We start from the raw sequence: 16,621 nt of genomic DNA, 5'->3' as shown, positions 1-16,621 counted from the left end.
CGCTTCCTCGTAAGGGAGACGTGCCGGTAAGTTTTCCGATTGCTACTACGATATCTCCGCGACCCAACCTCTGCTTGGAGAATAGAATTCAATGACGAAATATATTCTCGTCATCCTTACCTCTACTACTCGTATATGTTGATACACTCCCAATTGTGAGGCAAAATTTGCATGTACGTGCTGATCTGTAACCTTTGAACTATGAACTAAACAAACCTAACCTGTCTATTCACTATCTTTTGTTGGATATCTGAGCCATTCTAATCACATGTTATTCCCTAAGGGAGTCGTGTGGTCTGATGCTGGCCTCAGTCAAGAACCTGTACGTTTCTACTGACACCAAGTGTATGATGTCCAACTGAAAGTCAAGTGGATATCCGCTACTATTTATAAGAAGATTAAACGTTCTTCACATTCGCCTTCGGCTTCGTCGGCATGGCGTGGTGTCTCATGGCGTAGCAGAACACAGTATCTACCCGCATGACGTAGAGGCAAAAAAAGTAGTGCGGCCGAAATGTGGAAGCGTCTGTTAACATTGTAAGGCCACAGCAGGTAAATTCTATGGATGACATCAGCGCGCGCATTAATTTTCGCCTGATTTCAGAAAAAAAAAACAAGATTTTTTTTCTTCTGCAGGGATGGTCAACATGACGATAAAGTACCAAAATGAGCAAATATGTTGTATTGTAGCCTAATAATTGTACTTGTAGAAGTGACACTTGCGAGGTAACCAGGGCTGTAGTTGTAGAAATGAAACTTATTGGATAGTTGTAAAAGTGACACCAATATGGAAGCCATGAGTGTGGTTACCAACTTTGTTGGTGATGCCAGTCTACTACACTAGTGTCACTTTTACCACACCAGTACATGTCTTGAATACAGGAATGAATGCCTTGTTGACTCTGATACCATGTTTTGTCCCTTTAATTCTTGTTACAACATTCATCACAACTTTATGGTGCCTATTTTTGAAAATGTAGCCATCTTGTTTTCTTTCACCCATCTTGTTTTTCTTTCGCCCTATTGCACTATTTTTGCAGTCTGCAGAGGATGTCATCCATAAAATTTACTTGCTGTGGCCTAACGTGAAAGACAACGGTGCATGAACTTGCTACTTACCGAGTTTCTTGTCAGGACGATCACGATGAGACTGTCCTCTGGAGTCTTCTTTCCTACTCTTCTTCTCGGGTCTGGAAGTAGAAATGAGCTCGAGGGAATGGGGATGGACTGGGCCCTATTTAAATGTTCATGTTATGCAAATGTGTAGTCATTGGAGACGTAATTATAATTGGTTCGAGCAGTAACACCTGTGTTACCGCAGGTACAGAATATGGGCTGATCTTAGTAAGCTGTGGTGGCGGCATATTTAATTAAGCATGTCAACCAGTAATTACTGAGAATTGCAATGATGTCGCAGCATCTCTCCCTGTGTATTGAAATGCGATGCTATATGGTTGATTGACCTAACAATGTAAAGAAAAAGTAGGAAAAGCAGCTATTTACTGTTTTGTTCAAATCTTACGTAATATACCTTTAAAAGTTCACGGGCTACGTTTAAATAAGTAGCAGATTGCTGTTCAAGCCGTTTGGCAACCGATTTTAACGAACCCTTTGCTGGACTATTTCCTATCAGTTAGTTCCCCTCTAGTTCATCAATTAAATCCGGCCCGTAAGATTTGATAGTTGTATTGAATACGTTATAAGCTATCTAAATTGCACTTTTAAGAAAACCTGGTCCATGTAGGTAAATGGGTTTTGCGAGCTTCAACTCAATGTAAAAAGAAATTGGCGGATGTGTGAGCGCGCTAGTAAGTAAGGACGTATCATGATGGGTTTAATAGGACTAGAAAGTCTGCAATATTACGATGGCGAGAAATTTCAGCGTGCAACCTGTACTTAATATACAACCCCATCGGCCAGTCAGACACCGTCTAAAAGAGAAGATAGAAAGGTGTACAACCGGATGAGGTAGTAATGAGATCTCCTCAGACACTCTAAACGCGCTTTGTGACAATCAAGTTAGTGAGTGAAATGGTCCCTTGTAAAGATTAGTATATTCTTTGTCGATATCAAATGACCCCCCGCCCCCAAATACTTTGTAAATTCCATTTATATTTTGTTATATATAATGGGAAAGCTTTATCTATGATATCATAACGTTACATGTCTTAGTATAGTCTAATGGCGTTGTATTGATCTACTATAACGTCATATCATTTTTCAAGCAGGTAATTGCCCATCTTCAATATGCTAGTGCAGCGTGGAATCCCCATCATAAAGACCACATTTCTAAGCTAGAAGCGGTCCAAAAAAGAGCGGCCAGATTTGTCTTAAATGAACCTAACTGTTCAAACTCTCAGTCAAGCCGACAAGCGCCACTAAACTAGTCTCGGACTTGGGATGGGATACACTCAAAAATTGAAGAGCAGCCAACAGACTTACAATTCCCCAGAAATCTTGACGAGGTCTACTAGCCCTGCCGGTTGACTCCTATTTGCAGCTGAAACCAAGGCAATCTCGACATAACCACCCAAACCCATATAAATTCATAAAGACCAATAAAGACTGTCTCAAATACTCATATTTCCCAAGAACCACTACCGACTGGTATAGTCTACCATATTCAACAACCATTCAAACCGACCCCGTTAAGTTCAAGAAAGAGGTGTTACAACACCCAAGGAACGGCCAATAAGACAACAGTACCGCGCCCTGGGTGGATTGCCCCAACATTAACACAAGGGGTGTTACCCAGTAACCATACAAGAAACAAGAAACAAGACTTATATCATTTAATTTGAGAAGTTTATCCTTTATTCGATTACATCTGGTTGATGTTTTGATAACGATCCGGTTTTCTCCATTTGACGACCTTACTAATGCCTTATACGGGCATGACTATGCCTTCTTGATGATGTTGTGTTCCGGACCAACGGGGAAGCCTGTAATGTTCTCCGCCCCGTCCTCCGTCACCACCAGGATGTCGTGCTCCCGGTAACCGCCCGCTCCCGGCATGCCCTCGGGAATGTTGATCATCGGCTCCATGGAGACGACCATCCCGGGCTCGAGAACGGTCTGGACGTCCTCTCGCAGCTCCAAATCTGGGAACAAGAACGGAAGGGAAAGGGTTCAGACCTGAAGGCCACGCGTTTGATTCAGAGTTAACGTTAACGTTATTTTGTAATACTATATTGATGCTCGAATTCTTAACTTAAAACATACCATTACTTAACGTTATACTTCGAGAATATACGCTGATATAAAAAAAAAAACTTTCATTTTGATGATGTTTTTGGTAGTGTTTGTTTGTACAACGTATGTGATTTAGCATCGAAGGATGGATCATTGTCATGAAATTCGTATGTGGTTAGGCCATGTCCGATCGAAGAAATTATCACTAGTTTTGGTCCCTGGCGGCTGTCCTTGGCACTGCTTCAGAACTTCCGGTTTTGATATCTCGCGTTATGAACAAGAGATTGCCACGGTTTTATAGCACTTGTGCTCAGACAGAAGTGACATGCGTTTGGGTCCTCTAGCAGCTTTCTTCGGAACTACAGAGGCGCTTCAGACCTTGAATACCAACGAATACCAAACGAATATTTGAGTAAATCAGTTCTCCTACCTGCTTCCCTGCCGTAGTAAGTGCACATGACGCCGAAGGAGTGGCCATAGCCGATCGGGCGGTACTGCAGCAGCCCGCGTTCCCGGTACATCTCGTTCAGCTCAGTGGCGATGTCACAGCAGCGCGCTCCCGGCCGGATCAGCTCCAGGCCCCGCCGGTATACCTGGTGGGCACAGGGATGTGGACAACGGTAGAGACATACAGTGTAGGACGTAAATCATTCAGTGCCAAAAAGTTATGAATTACGAACAAACGTTTAGTTATTTAAGTTGACCTTCATTTTGATCAGCTGTTGTAATGTTGTGGTATTTTATGTTGGGGCCTCCTGGGGTCTCCCCGGTCCCCCAGGAGGCATTGAAAAACGGCAGTAGGCGATGTGTACTTGCCTGATAAATAAATAAACTGAAACTGAAGTGCTAAAAGAGCGACTTTTTCCAACTAAGGCAAGTAAGTCACTGAGTACTGATCGCCGACATATGTCTATGACCGTTGAATAGTTTTCGTCACGCGATAGTTGATGCACATCGATCAACGATTATCCCAAGACGAATCCACATATAGTTAAGGGTTTCTTTTAGTTTTTTTTATTGACAAAACATGCACAAAGGAACGCACAAGATAACGACACACTGAACTATTATATAAGCTCCGACACCAAACAAAAAGTGCACTTGGTCTGTTGCTGTAGTTTGTCATCTCAGCCGAATAAGACGACCTTGACATGGCAAGATAGAGACCAGCCTTACTTTACAGTTGATCTCCCAAAGTCGGAGATGTGCGTCGGAGGCGTGGTTCAGGAATGCGTTCCTCTCCATGGCAATGTAGTACCTATGATCATGAGAAGGACAAAGAAGTCATCAGGATTAACTTCAACACATAATTACAAAATGAATATAGGACACACAATATTGGGTGTTTGCATGTGATTTGCAGCAACTAAGTTGGCCTGTTGAACCTGGAGCTAAAATTTGGTATGTGCAAAGTATCATGATTACGTTACAGTATATGAAAAATTTGCATTTCTAAGTTGAAAATTCCATCATGTTCCGTAATATACTTACGTCATAATCATGCGAGTACAGACACCTTATACTAGTACGGGTAAGTCTCCGAGTCAAAATCTCATATACTGTAGAGATTAACAAAAGTATTCAGACTACGAGCCAATTACGAAGAATTCAAGACTTCATATCAAATGTGACAAAATTCACAAATTACAGTCATACCCAGCAATCATTGCGAAGGTATTGAGTGACAGGATGTCTCCACTGCGCACGCGCCGTGACGTCAGAGGGTTGTGTCCTCCGTCAGTGTTGATCCCTGACTGGATCCAGGCCCAAGCTGGATGGAGAGAAGGGGAAAACCTCTGTCTTAAGAACTGGCGCCTGAAGATTCTTTAAACATCGGCATACTAAAAAAAAACTTGAATGGTATCCCGGCAAAGAAGAATGATCATTACAGATCATATACTAGTATATTAGTCTGCCTCTTCTAGGTTTAACCAGCCAACAAGGCGGCCGTGACGTCATATGCCCACAACCTCATTATAAGCAAGTTTGAACTGACTGTTCATGAGTTCGCCATGCGGGTAGGTCCTGGCAATTTCCCGTATCATGGTGTTGGAGGCGTGCATCGCCAGCTCGTACTCAGGCACGCCTTCTTCTAGCGCCTCCACCACAGCCCACCCGCCCAGGTCGGCAATACGCGCGCCCTCTCTGTTCCAACGGACCGCATACGCGCAGATGCAGGAACATGGGAAAGGGTGGGGAGACAAGAATAGAAAAATTCGAACGTCAATTCTAGCTAGATATTAGATGATTTGGATTCAACCCTTTGACCAATATATTCTATACAATATGTTATATGTTATACCTTATAGATAACGATACAGTAGACATCAAAATACAGCCCTATATGCATTTTTCTATTTTCAGGGCACACCTGTCAGAACAGTGAAACGTGACGATACGTGGCAAGAAAACGTTGGTCATACACACCTGATGAGCGCAATCTCCTCTTCGGATTTCTTCATGCGCAGGCGCATGGCAGGCTTCCCTATGTCTACTTTCTGCATGTCGGGCACGGCGAGGTTCAGCTTGGTGAAGCCATCTAGCGTCATGTGGTCGAACTCAACGCCGAGCGTCAAGAGGCCTCGCCCCGCTAGCTCCAGTTGGACCGCGTGGTAGAAGTTGTCACGCTCCCAGTCCGTGTAGACGACGTTCTCGCCGATCTGCGTCCTTCTCCAAGGCTGACCGCCGTCAACGGCTGCAAGGTTACAAAAGGAAATTAAAAGTCAGACCCACCATTAACACAGATCGAAGATAATGATGTACAGAATGCAAATCAAATACTAGTACTCAGATCTAATCATCCAGCATGGTTAAAATACTTACGTCATAGTCACGTGAGTGCAAACATTGACCTTGTGGGAATGTCTATTCACCGGATGTGACGTACCTGCGGATATGGAGAGCACGTTGTCCATGGTGACGACCAGCCCGAAGGTCCGGCCGAATGAAGTGTGCAGGAAGTCGCAGTAGTAGTTGATGTTGTGGTGTGAAGTAAAGAGGGCTGCATCTATCTTACTGCTGAGCATGAGAGCACGCAGCTCGCTCAGCCTCCGCTGGAGTTCCTCCATTGAGAAGGTCGGTTGAACCTGTCAATGGTAGGACATGTCGTGAGTGTCTCATTAAAACAAGAACCCGATTCTAATCATTTTATAGCTTTACGGTGGAATGCTGATTCGGCATGTAAGAATACGACGTGTACATATGACGGTTGTACCGAAGATAAAGAGGTTTTAACCCCCTAATCACCCCCAACACGTTCACAGTTCGCGGGTTACGGCCTAAGGCAAGAAACTGTATGCATCAGCCAGTCTGCCGGTGTGTATGATTGCTGACCGGAACGATTCAGAGACAGAGACGTAACATTCAACTGGTTATCTGCTTTATAGTTTCAATTTTCAAGGCTAGACATACACACCTGAAAAGTGCGATCTCCTCATAATAATAGATAATTTTCATTGCCATGAATCTTAACTGAATCTGTTGTAGAGATTACCTTCTGCCCGTTCCGCATGTCCAGGAGCCGAGCGGTCAGGTCGAACTTCGGCAGGGAACCTTTTGTACAGGAAGGAAAAGTTGTAGTAAAATTAATCTGTGTCACACTGTGCGTGGCGCGGCGTACACACACTCACACAAAACGTGCTCTTCCACTCATCTTGACGCAAAATATTTACCCCACACCCGAACGAAAGAAACTCCTCACCTAGACTCCCCAAGGAGGTTGGACCTGACCCATGGCCTGTCGGAGAATGCTGACATCTTGCGAGAACTACAGGTACTGCAGCTGTCACCTTCTGTAAGTTGGGCAGGCCCTTCTCCCAGAGAATCCGGGAACGTGACGTCAGCAACTTCAACATGTTACTACTGTAAATGCAACTGAAAGGGATTTAATAGACTTTAGACTAAACACTTGATATCAGGATACAACTACCAGACTGATTATGCTGGCTATTATAGGGAGAATAATTCACCAGGGGAGTTTTGCCACCACAGGAGTTGGTCGACTGCGCAGCCGTCTGGACTGACTCTCCTGGCCTATGTCCCAATTTTTGCCGAATTCTACGATACCCCTGTAGAAAGGCCTGGTGGAGGTTACAACTTTACAATTTTAGTCACAGACTGGATATCTAGACACTTTTTTGTTGCAATTATCAAAATGCAAGTGGATTTGGGGGTACCGTGAACACCCTATTCTATTGATTAATGTACAGAGGTGAATTCGTTTACAAAAGGCTAACCCTTAATGACCGAGCACGAAAGCTGACCTAAATAAGAGTTTCTGTTAGACTAGCAGTATGATTTTATATTCCAGACAAAAGTGAAATATATCGTAGTTCACCCAATTAATTGGCACACTACGGTAGCTCACTGGCCTGGGCTCTGTCAAGAACCGTCGACGTTTCTGCCGACGTCTAGTGTATGATGTCCAACTGACAGCCAGATGGCTCTCCGCCACTATACAGCCAATTAAGTAGCACATTTAGCTCACTGGTCTGTTAGTTACCAGGTATATTTAGGGTGCGGTACTTTTAGTTCGTCTGACTAAACATAATAAATGCGCCTACTGAACTGGTGATGACTCTCCGATACTATAATATAAAAAGATTATGCGTTCTGGACGTTTGCCCTCGGCTTCATTGGCATGGCGTCTCAATTCAAGACGTGAAACATAAAGTGACGACCCCCACTTCTGTGTGGGTCAGTCTGATCTTATCACAAGAGCACAGGTGATCTTGCTGGCACCCGACTTGGTACATATGTGTATCTAACTAGGTCTAGGAGGGTATACTCTCCAAGCAGAGGTTAGGCTCTGGCTGTTTTTTAACGTTTTTTAAAGTCGTTTTGACACAGCATATAGAAAGTCCCGGATTAAAAAAAAACGTTTGAAAAAACAGCCGGAGCCTAACATGATATAACCTCTGCTTGGAGAGTAAGGAGGGCATACCACGGCCGCAGTTTGTACCTATACAAGTCATACAACTGTCTACAATGTACCAAAACTGTTGGAATGGCGTCCCAACCACGGCCGCAGTTTGTACCTGCAAACTGCGGCCGTGGTATACCCTCATAGTCTCTATCAGACCGAGTACGCTGGGTATTTATTATAAGGAGAATAGTTTGCGTGGACTGGCTCTCTTGGCCAGTTTCCTGATTTTTTTGCCGAACTCTGCGATCTCCGCACCCCCGTAGGAAGGGCTTATGGAGGCTATACCCTTCCACGGCGGACTTTGTCCTTCTGAAACAAACGCTCGATCAGAGTAAAGCTCAACAATCAACCCAGCGACTTCCTGATACATGTACAAATTCACTGAGTTTCCATCATGAGAGCGAAGACCATCCAGTATTAAACAGCAACAGTAAACTCCTGACAAGAGAAACAACTTACGGAGCTTTGCTGGCACTGTCAGGCCGATCTGTTCGTACATGAAAGCGAAGACCACGGTCATGTACTGAGTTTCTGACGATAAAAACTTGTACTTCGTTTGACCTGGCACTGTTTGCACACGGCTTTACGCTGCCAATGGCACAATAACATACCGCCTCGCCCACAGTCTGGATAGGTGCAGTATGTATGGATACGTACGTTTATGGTTTTCTATTCCGGTCAAAACTCAACTACGCCGTACTTCGGCCAACTACGCCGTACTTTGCCGAACTACGCCGTAGTTCACAGAACTGGATCCGATACAGCTTAACTTCCTGAAGTACGCCGTAGTTGCCGCCATGCCAGTGAAGTACGGCCTGACTCGACTACAATCGGGCCAGTAATTCACACAACTGGCTCAAATACGACTCAGCTTTCCCAAGTACGTCGTAGTTGCCTGACATACGGTACCGGTCTGAGTCAACTACGTCGTAATAATCCTAGCCTGACTAAATCGCGCTGCTAGCCCGGCAGTAACCACCCCCTCATTTACCCCAGCCAGTGGTGAGAGATTGTGTAAACACAGGCTAGTAATATGTTACCCAAACTAGGTACTTTCAGCCATACTGCGAAATAGCTGGACTACACACTGTCTTACCCCATCAATTAGTGCTACCTCACCTTTACACATAACGTTTATGGTTTTCTATTCCGGTCAAAATTCAACTACTGCGTACTTCAGCCAACTACGGCGTACTTACGCTTACTACGACGTAGCTCACAGAAGCGGGTCCGATACGGCTTAAACCTGAAGTACGCCGTAGTTGCCAGCAGTACAGCCTGACTGAACTACGTCGTATGTGGTTTTCTATCCGGGTCAAAACTTTAAGCATTTACAGTAATCCGAACTACGTATTTTCAGCCACACTGCGACATAGTTGGACTACGACGTCTTACCCCACCAATTTGTATATCACCTTGACACATAACGTTATTGTATTCTCTCCCTGAATAAGCTACACTGAGAACAAGATAAAGACCAAAAAAATCCAAGCTCAACCGTTTCCATAGCCTTCTTGTCGAAGGCAATAACCGAAAACATACGCTTCTTGGCGGGGGTAAACATGTAAAATGAATTACCCAGATTTTATATGTTACTTACAAAAAGCAAGCGCAGATCCACTCAATTCTTCTGAATTCTTGTGTGTTTTACATACGACTATGCAAAGAAAACTAAATTTACATACCCTTTTGCGTGGACCTGTTCAAGAATCAAACCACACAATCCATATAGAAGTCTGGATTGAAATGAGAAGGGGGGTTATAGAACCTCCTTGAAATGAGTACATTCACACTGGAGCCTAAGGGTGGATCCTAACACAATGTACCAACTCGTCCAACTCGTCCAACCACAAAAGTAGCCTTAGTCCCCGCTCCTATGTCCTGTTAAGAGGGACATCACAAAAGGCACTCCTTCCAAGATAGCTACCCCCTACAAGACACAAAAGATATGGATTCTACATGTAATTATCTCGTCCCTGCCCTATAATTAGTGCGTCTTCGGATCATTAAACATCTGCTTGAAGAATACATGTATAACTTTATTTTATAAATCCCAGGATGGAGTTCTTAACATTTAGTGCATGTCTACAATGTTTTCATTTAATAGACATTGAAGTTACACCTGTGGCTGTTCATCATCATCCGGGCATACTGACAATGGTTACTAAATTCGTTGTAACTAAAAAAAAAAACAGGCCTATTCGTCATATGGTAAAGCAGCAATGATCTAAGTGACTAGCCGTAGTGTCCTCGCCCTCCGTAGCCGCCTCGGCCGCTCTAACCGTTCCGGCGGGTATTTCCTCCATGGCTTCGGGCGGAGTGACTGTCAGTACGCTTGGAAATGCCGTTCTTTCTTCGGTCGTTCCTACGCTTTTGGTGACGCTTTTCCACTGTAGGGAGAAACAATGGTATTAAACTTATAGTTTCTGGGAGTCATTATTGAGTGGAAAGCGATCTAATGTTCTAAGCATGATATTGTCATCAACTACTTTTCAAACAAACGTTTGAAGATTTGTGAATAGTTTCATCAGTTTGGCAAGTCACAGGATATCAATGGTCTTGCAGGTAAGTTCTTTGAACAGAACCAGGCAAGTGTTTTTATTCAAGACCGACGTTTCGGTGGGTGACCACCTGTCACCTTCCTCGGGGCAATCACTATCGAGTGGTTCTACTGCAGTATTACCACTGCAGCTAGGTGCCGCTGCTAACAGATGCGGTCCCAAACGTATACATACTACATGTGTACATGTAATTCTAGTAGATGTGTATCGCCCTGAGGAAGATGACAGGCGGTCACGGAAATGTTGGTCTTGAATAGATAGCTGTACACTTGGTTTTGTACAACAAACGCTGTCATCCAGACTGGTCAGTGAAGTCGTATTTACAGGATATGACGGGGCGTTACTTGTTGGTCAGGGTAAAAAGGAGGTAAATTTTATAAGAAAAGAAAATACTTACTTCGAGCCTTTTCTCTTTTCATGAATTTCTTTGCCCGCTTCTTCAGTCCCATGGATATCATCATGGCGTGGATATCATGTGCTGCCTTCGCTTCTGTAATTATGAACGAGAAAACGTGTCATACATGCAGCATTGTTGGCATTATCTTTGAAAAGACCAGCCCCTGTCTTTCCCAGAGACTCCGTGAACTTGACGGCAGCAACTAATTCGCCAGGGGAGTTTCGTCGGCGAAGAAACATAAAATCTAGGCTATGGCTGACTCCCCTGACCAATTTCTCGATTTTTTAAAACCGAATTCTACAATTCCGAACCCCCGTAGGAAGGCCACGTGGAGGCTACATATTTGTTGACGTATTCTGATTATCAACCAAGGCCAAGCTCTGTGAGCTTTCTTCTTTGTTTGTTAAGAGTCACCGTAGATAAAACACTATCATGGCATCAAAAACTTGGTTTAAGAAATATTTCAATCTGAATGAAAAGCATGTAAAAAAACCCAGTAAAGTCACATCAAACAACTACCGACAACATCAAAACAACACATTGACAGATCAGCGTATTAGGCTGAGCTAAGCCTATCAGTTGAATGTTATCTTTATAGTTGAGGACGTACTGTAGTGTTTGCATATACATGTAGATGCACACAATCAGTGACTGTTACTAGTATCATTTTCTACGGATGTGTCAACAGGTACATTTGTGTGCTGTAAATTAACCTTTTGTCGGCAATAATTTCTTATGGAAATGAAGCAATTAATCTATTGTAATCAGTGTTACCGGCTCTGAAAGTGTTTTGCATACACCTGGGACAGTCAGTCATGTACTGTCTGACAGTCTGGTGTGTATTTGTGCAATTTGTGTTAGATCCTTTTTGTAGTGCACAAAGCGCGTGGCGCAGAGACGGCATCGATGTATAATTTGTGGTTTGTCAATACCGTGGACGACAAGTCCAGGTTTCTGCACTCGCTACAGAATCGCACGGCCAACTTTTTTTTCAAAAAGTATCGTTATTATGTGTTACCAAGGCGGTCCACCTTGATATTACATTTTTCTGCATAATGAGGTTGAAACGAGACCTTTAAAACCTCATTGCTTGCTTCAAGCTCCTTGTTTGCATACATGCCAAAATGATGCACGATAACTTGATTCTTTGACATGGCAGAAATGTACTCACTGTTGTCCGCCCTTTTGATGTAGCCTCTGACCGCTTTCTTGTCCATGAGGAAGTCGGGACTGTCAAACTCTGGGAAAAAATGCAGAGTAGCGTCACTTGGCGGTAAGACGAGGTTTTCGAAACAATTTCACAAATATCAATCAATCCGTTCGCAGTCATCGCTGCCAAGACATCTTTTATACAACTTGGATTTCTTAACATGCTTAGCATTCGGAATCACATGACTCCACATCCCTTAGTCCTTGTCGATGGTGTCGTTTGTTACTTTAGCTATGCACACATACACCCGTCTTATTGGGGCTAGAATAAATCAAGGAGGTTGAAATAGTCCTCTTGTATAAATCTTTCCCAAAAGGTCTACTAGTAAGTAGTGCTTACCAGCTGCAGCATTGCTGTCTTCGCATTGAGCAACTTCGAAGAGAAGGAAACAGCAGACAATGGCCATTAATAGGACGGATAGAGTAGAGGACCTCATGTTGTCTTGATGACGGAAGACACGACAGTTCTGGAGCCACCAAGAAAGTTGATAGAAACAGAAAGGAGACACCGATTATGTATGCATTGCAAGTAATTAAAATTCATGAATGAAGCATGCAGTGTTTTGATTGGCGGAGGCCGGTCACCTGCTCGTCTCGACCGTTGATTGGACTAATCAAGACGAAAGTTGGCCCGCGCGGCCGATTACATCAGATCGGGCTGTATTTTAACCTTGGTATTTCCCTGCAAATATATTTCAAAGTACAATGTGTTAAACTATTGCCCATCATCAGTTACGTCTTCTCATTAGTTCGAATTCTTGGTACATATTTTGTGCGCGAAATCTCATAAAACCTCCTTGGTGAAATTATCCTCAAAGAGCCTTGACCTCTGACCCGACGCTGCTACTGTACTTGACTGTTATCCAACGCATAATTTATGATAATGAGGCAAGTTCACCCTTGAATTTGATATACATTAGTTCAAGTTGATCATTGTAACATCTAATTGATAAAGACGTCGAAGAAGCGTATATGACTATTAAAATCAGTACAAATAAGGTCGTACTCAATGAATAGATCTTTGAAGCCTCAGTATTCTTAAAGTATGTATAGCCTAAAATTGTTTTAGTAATTGAACTTCACCACAAACAAAATGTCGTTGTTCCTAGCGTGGGGCGCAAAACAAAATTTACTCATCAGCTTTGCGCAGAGGCGATATCATAGCCAATGAGGTCCAACCGAGGCGTGATTATTGCTAGTTGAAAACTTTTCCCAATACCCCGCCTGGGGGACGTGAAATACCGTCCACTATGGCAATTTTTGTGAGCCCCTACGGGGGCCCCCAATATCAAACCAAAGTTAGTACAAATACACGAGTTATTGACATTGATCATGACATGGTCAACAGGTACTCTCCAAGCAGACGTTCGGTTTCTGCAGTTTTATTGACGTGTTTTATCGATCGGGCTTTCTATTAGCATTTTGTGTTGTTTTCTTCATGTCTGCCACCTTCGATAAAACGCCTAAGAAACACGTTGAAAACAGCCGGAGCCGAACCTCTGCTTGGAGAACAGTCAACAGGTTCTGCCATTTACACATCTATTGGGGCACCAGTGGGGCAAAAATGCGCAATAAAGGTCTTCATTCATTGTTTTGCCAGTCAGTTCATTTTGCCAGTCAGTCAGTAACGTGGTATTTTTACCAAGTGCTGAACGCGTCTTGAACTAGATCCTTGAATGCATTGTGCATTCAAACTGGTCTTGGACATGTCCCCACATGTATTGTGATGCAGGTGTTCCCGGTCGTTTCGTCTTGTGTGAAAAACTTGGAGGGAATACTTTCAAGGGGGGTGCGTGTTAGTATAGTAATTAGAAATGGCAACAGATTAAGTGAAACATGGCAGACAAAGAAACATTAGAGATATCGTCTGGTGTGTATGCACCAGCCTTTTATTTTGCTTTCTCCACCAATGTTAAAAATGCTTAATGACCAACTAGTGAAAATGACAATCAGCTGGCCATGGGTACATACTACGTACTTAGAACACGCTAAATGTTCACCAGACAATCTTTTCCAGTTAACTCTTCGAGACCTTGATTATGAATATGCCAAAAAAAACTTTTAATCGTAGAGATACCGCGTTACCAGAAAGATATACTCAATAAGCAAATTACACGTACCCGCTTGAGAAAGTTCACAGCAAAAGGATTGTACCAGCAATTTGTGACGTGACTTAGCAATATAGGCAGGGAATAGCTAGTCTGTGTAACAACATTCTCCTACAAAGACCTACCAGTGTCCAAAACAGTATAGCTTGGTAGAGGCTTTGCTAAACCGGGCTGAGGTTTACACTTTTGTCGGTGTGGTCTCTAAGCACAGTAACCAGCTGTTTGTGTTTTATGCATGTAAAGCTGATTCTCCGATTGCCGGATAGCTGGAAACATCACAACACAAAAGTGGAAACCTCAGCCCGGTTTAGTAGAGCCTCTCCGAGGTAAAGCTGTATAGACAGTCATCTGCGCAGGAGCGGTGAATGGTGTAACACGAACTGGTGGGCTCTACGGAGCTGCTTCCCGAGGGGGACAGATCCGTGGGGCGTTTGTTTGGAAGAGGCGCCTTTGCAGTCGTCTTCTAGGCGACTGGTTACTTCCCGTGGCCGATGACTGCTGCGAACTCCTGGACACTGATCTTGCCGTCGTTGTTCACGTCAGACATCTGGATGATGGCGTTGACGGTGGCGTCATCACTGCCCATGCCGAGTGTCACCATCCCTGCCTTCAGTTCGTCACGAGTGATGAAGCCACTGCCATCCTGTCGGAGTAAAGTTATCATAAACTTGTCAATCTTAAACCAGTTCACCTTTATCCGAGGGGTTAGCTATGTTCGTTGTCTTTAAAAACATGGCTACATTTAGGGATATCAAGTCGCCGGACGGTGGCTTCATACTGCATTATTTTTAACATATTGCAGTTTGAAAACACCGTGATATCCTATTTTATGAACAATTGTTATACTAGTACGTTACCACTAGCTGCAGTTACTTCATATCACGCACGATGAAACACAGCTCGTTAACCACTCTGGTGTTTTGGACTGAACTACACCAAGGCAGATGTCTGGCCTCCTTAGTATTGATATAATTTAAGCTTTAGACAACACCTACATGGAAGCAATCACGAGGAAGCTTATAACATAAAGTTATAGTTCTAGGGAGGAAGCTTTTAGCATTGGACTAACTTCTCAGATAATAATGACCCAGCCCTTGGCAGAACAACGTGCAGACGAGCTCGAGAGAAAACGAAAGCGGACATCTCAACATCGGCGCGTGGATGTCAGAAATCAAGTCAGTTTGGCCTTACATCGAACATTTGAAAGAAAATCCTTTATATGGTTGACACAAGAGTCAAGACATATCCTTTGTCGCCTTACCTTGTCGTAGGTCTCAGTAAAGTGTTTGAGGGTTTCCTCAAGCCCCGTCTTCGTGATGGCCTCCATGTCAGTCGCCAGGTTCTGGAACTCAGTCAAGCTTATGAACCCATCATGGGGCGGCTTGTCGTACTGAGCCAGAATTCCCTATGTGAGGTGGAAAAGGATTCTGTTGTGAAATGACTGAATACATTTGCCATATCTTGCGGGATTTGATTATAATGTTTATAGTCACGACTGGTCGTCACCATGGACACATTGTCAGGTACGTCACGTCCGGTTTTCCTTTGGCAGGGTTTGCACTCACGTGACCGCGACGTAATTATTATACGACATGCTTCATGGTTAAACCTGGGGGTTCCCTGATACATTCCTTACTTGTATATGTAATGACAGTTGAGTACGAAGGGCATAATACACATGCATATTTACACTTCTGACTTTCCCAGTTACTAATATACAATGTTTTATATGTCTGTATATGTGTCTATCATTTGTCTATATTTTCAGTGTTATGTATGTCTATATTTGCAGTTATACAGTGGTCTACATGTACAGAGTTCACTTATCCGTACCTGTATAAGAGTGGAGCTAGCAGGCACGCCCAGCTCTTTCAGCGCTGCCTCCAGCTCTTTGGAGCTCATTTTACCGTCTTTGTTGACGTCATGCTTACTGAAAACCTTCTCTGAGTCTGTCATATTGCCCTGAAGTCAAGTAACAGAAAACCTGTTTGTCAACAAAGGGCACTTTAATGTACTTGCTGTTACCAACTATTGCCCTCCCACAAATAAAGAAGCAGCAATGATATAAAGCTGGTTAGCCAGACATTTCGTCTTCTTCTTCACACTCAGGTGCATAATCTTACCCATTCTCTTTAAAAGTACTCTACGTACACATGAAACACTAATTGTTTAAAGTCACAAGTGCTCTGCCAAAGTACAAGCCGTCACATAGCCGATCCTGAAAAGTCCA

The 16,621-nt window shown here is 43.5% G+C and overlaps 3 protein-coding genes and 1 non-coding gene across 6 annotated transcripts in view; 1 reads left to right on the top strand and 3 right to left on the bottom strand.

The window, feature by feature from the left end:
• The window catches only part of LOC118428337 (creatinase-like), a 7,701-nt gene extending 6,420 nt beyond the window's left edge, over positions 1–1,281 (bottom strand). Inside the window, exon 1 of one of the 2 annotated variants that reach the window (XM_035838397.1) lies at positions 1,120–1,281. The gene's annotated coding sequence lies outside the window, so the exon portion shown is untranslated. The remainder of the gene's footprint in view (positions 1–1,119) is intronic. The other variant, XM_035838398.1, reaches the window with a different exon arrangement.
• The window catches only part of LOC118428338 (creatinase-like), a 19,217-nt gene extending 6,420 nt beyond the window's left edge, over positions 1–12,797 (bottom strand). Inside the window, exons 1-13 of one of the 2 annotated variants that reach the window (XM_035838401.1) lie at positions 12,624–12,797; positions 12,246–12,314; positions 11,075–11,167; positions 9,802–10,506; positions 6,893–7,065; positions 6,686–6,744; positions 6,080–6,278; positions 5,620–5,887; positions 5,189–5,337; positions 4,849–4,963; positions 4,369–4,450; positions 3,623–3,785; positions 2,873–3,101 (exon numbers count right to left, since the gene is read on the bottom strand). In XM_035838401.1, the coding sequence (XP_035694294.1) occupies positions 2,899–3,101; positions 3,623–3,785; positions 4,369–4,450; positions 4,849–4,963; positions 5,189–5,337; positions 5,620–5,887; positions 6,080–6,278; positions 6,686–6,744; positions 6,893–7,046 (1,392 nt within the window). In that variant the 5' untranslated portion in view covers positions 7,047–7,065; positions 9,802–10,506; positions 11,075–11,167; positions 12,246–12,314; positions 12,624–12,797 and the 3' untranslated portion in view covers positions 2,873–2,898. Of the gene's footprint in view, positions 1–2,788; positions 3,102–3,622; positions 3,786–4,368; positions 4,451–4,848; positions 4,964–5,188; positions 5,338–5,619; positions 5,888–6,079; positions 6,279–6,685; positions 6,745–6,892; positions 7,066–9,801; positions 10,507–11,074; positions 11,168–12,245; positions 12,315–12,623 lie in introns of those variants that run through there. The other variant, XM_035838400.1, reaches the window with a different exon arrangement.
• Positions 12,798–13,421: 624 nt separating this feature from the next.
• On the top strand, positions 13,422–13,562 carry LOC118428340. The gene has a single exon (XR_004832643.1). It is a non-coding gene; the product is annotated as a U4 spliceosomal RNA (small nuclear RNA).
• Positions 13,563–14,866: 1,304 nt separating this feature from the next.
• Positions 14,867–16,347, bottom strand: LOC118426960 (calcium-dependent protein kinase 19-like). Its single transcript, XM_035836592.1, has 3 exons — positions 16,225–16,347; positions 15,653–15,796; positions 14,867–15,034 (listed from the first exon to the last, which is right to left on the bottom strand). The coding sequence occupies exons 1-3, from the start codon at positions 16,345–16,347 to the stop codon at positions 14,867–14,869; spliced, it is 435 nt and encodes a 144-aa protein (XP_035692485.1).
• Between the last annotated feature and the right edge of the window lie 274 nt (positions 16,348–16,621).

The sequence above is a fragment of the Branchiostoma floridae genome, chromosome 12 (genome assembly GCF_000003815.2).
Source record: "Branchiostoma floridae strain S238N-H82 chromosome 12, Bfl_VNyyK, whole genome shotgun sequence".
Taxonomy (NCBI): Eukaryota; Metazoa; Chordata; class Leptocardii; order Amphioxiformes; family Branchiostomatidae; genus Branchiostoma; species Branchiostoma floridae.
The sequence above is the reverse complement of the archived record's forward strand: the minus strand, read 5'-3'. Positions and strand labels throughout refer to the sequence as shown.

Excerpts from the sequence above, each read along its gene's own strand:
- LOC118426960 (XM_035836592.1), bottom strand. The coding sequence starts at position 16,347 with ATGACAGACTCAGAGAAGGTTTTCAGTAAGCATGACGTCAACAAAGAC. Across the intron at positions 15,797-16,224 it reads CTAGCTCCACTCTTATACAG|GGAATTCTGGCTCAGTACGA; the intron begins GTACGGATAAGT and ends CACCTCACATAG. Across the intron at positions 15,035-15,652 it reads TTACTGAGACCTACGACAAG|GATGGCAGTGGCTTCATCAC; the intron begins GTAAGGCGACAA and ends TTACTCCGACAG.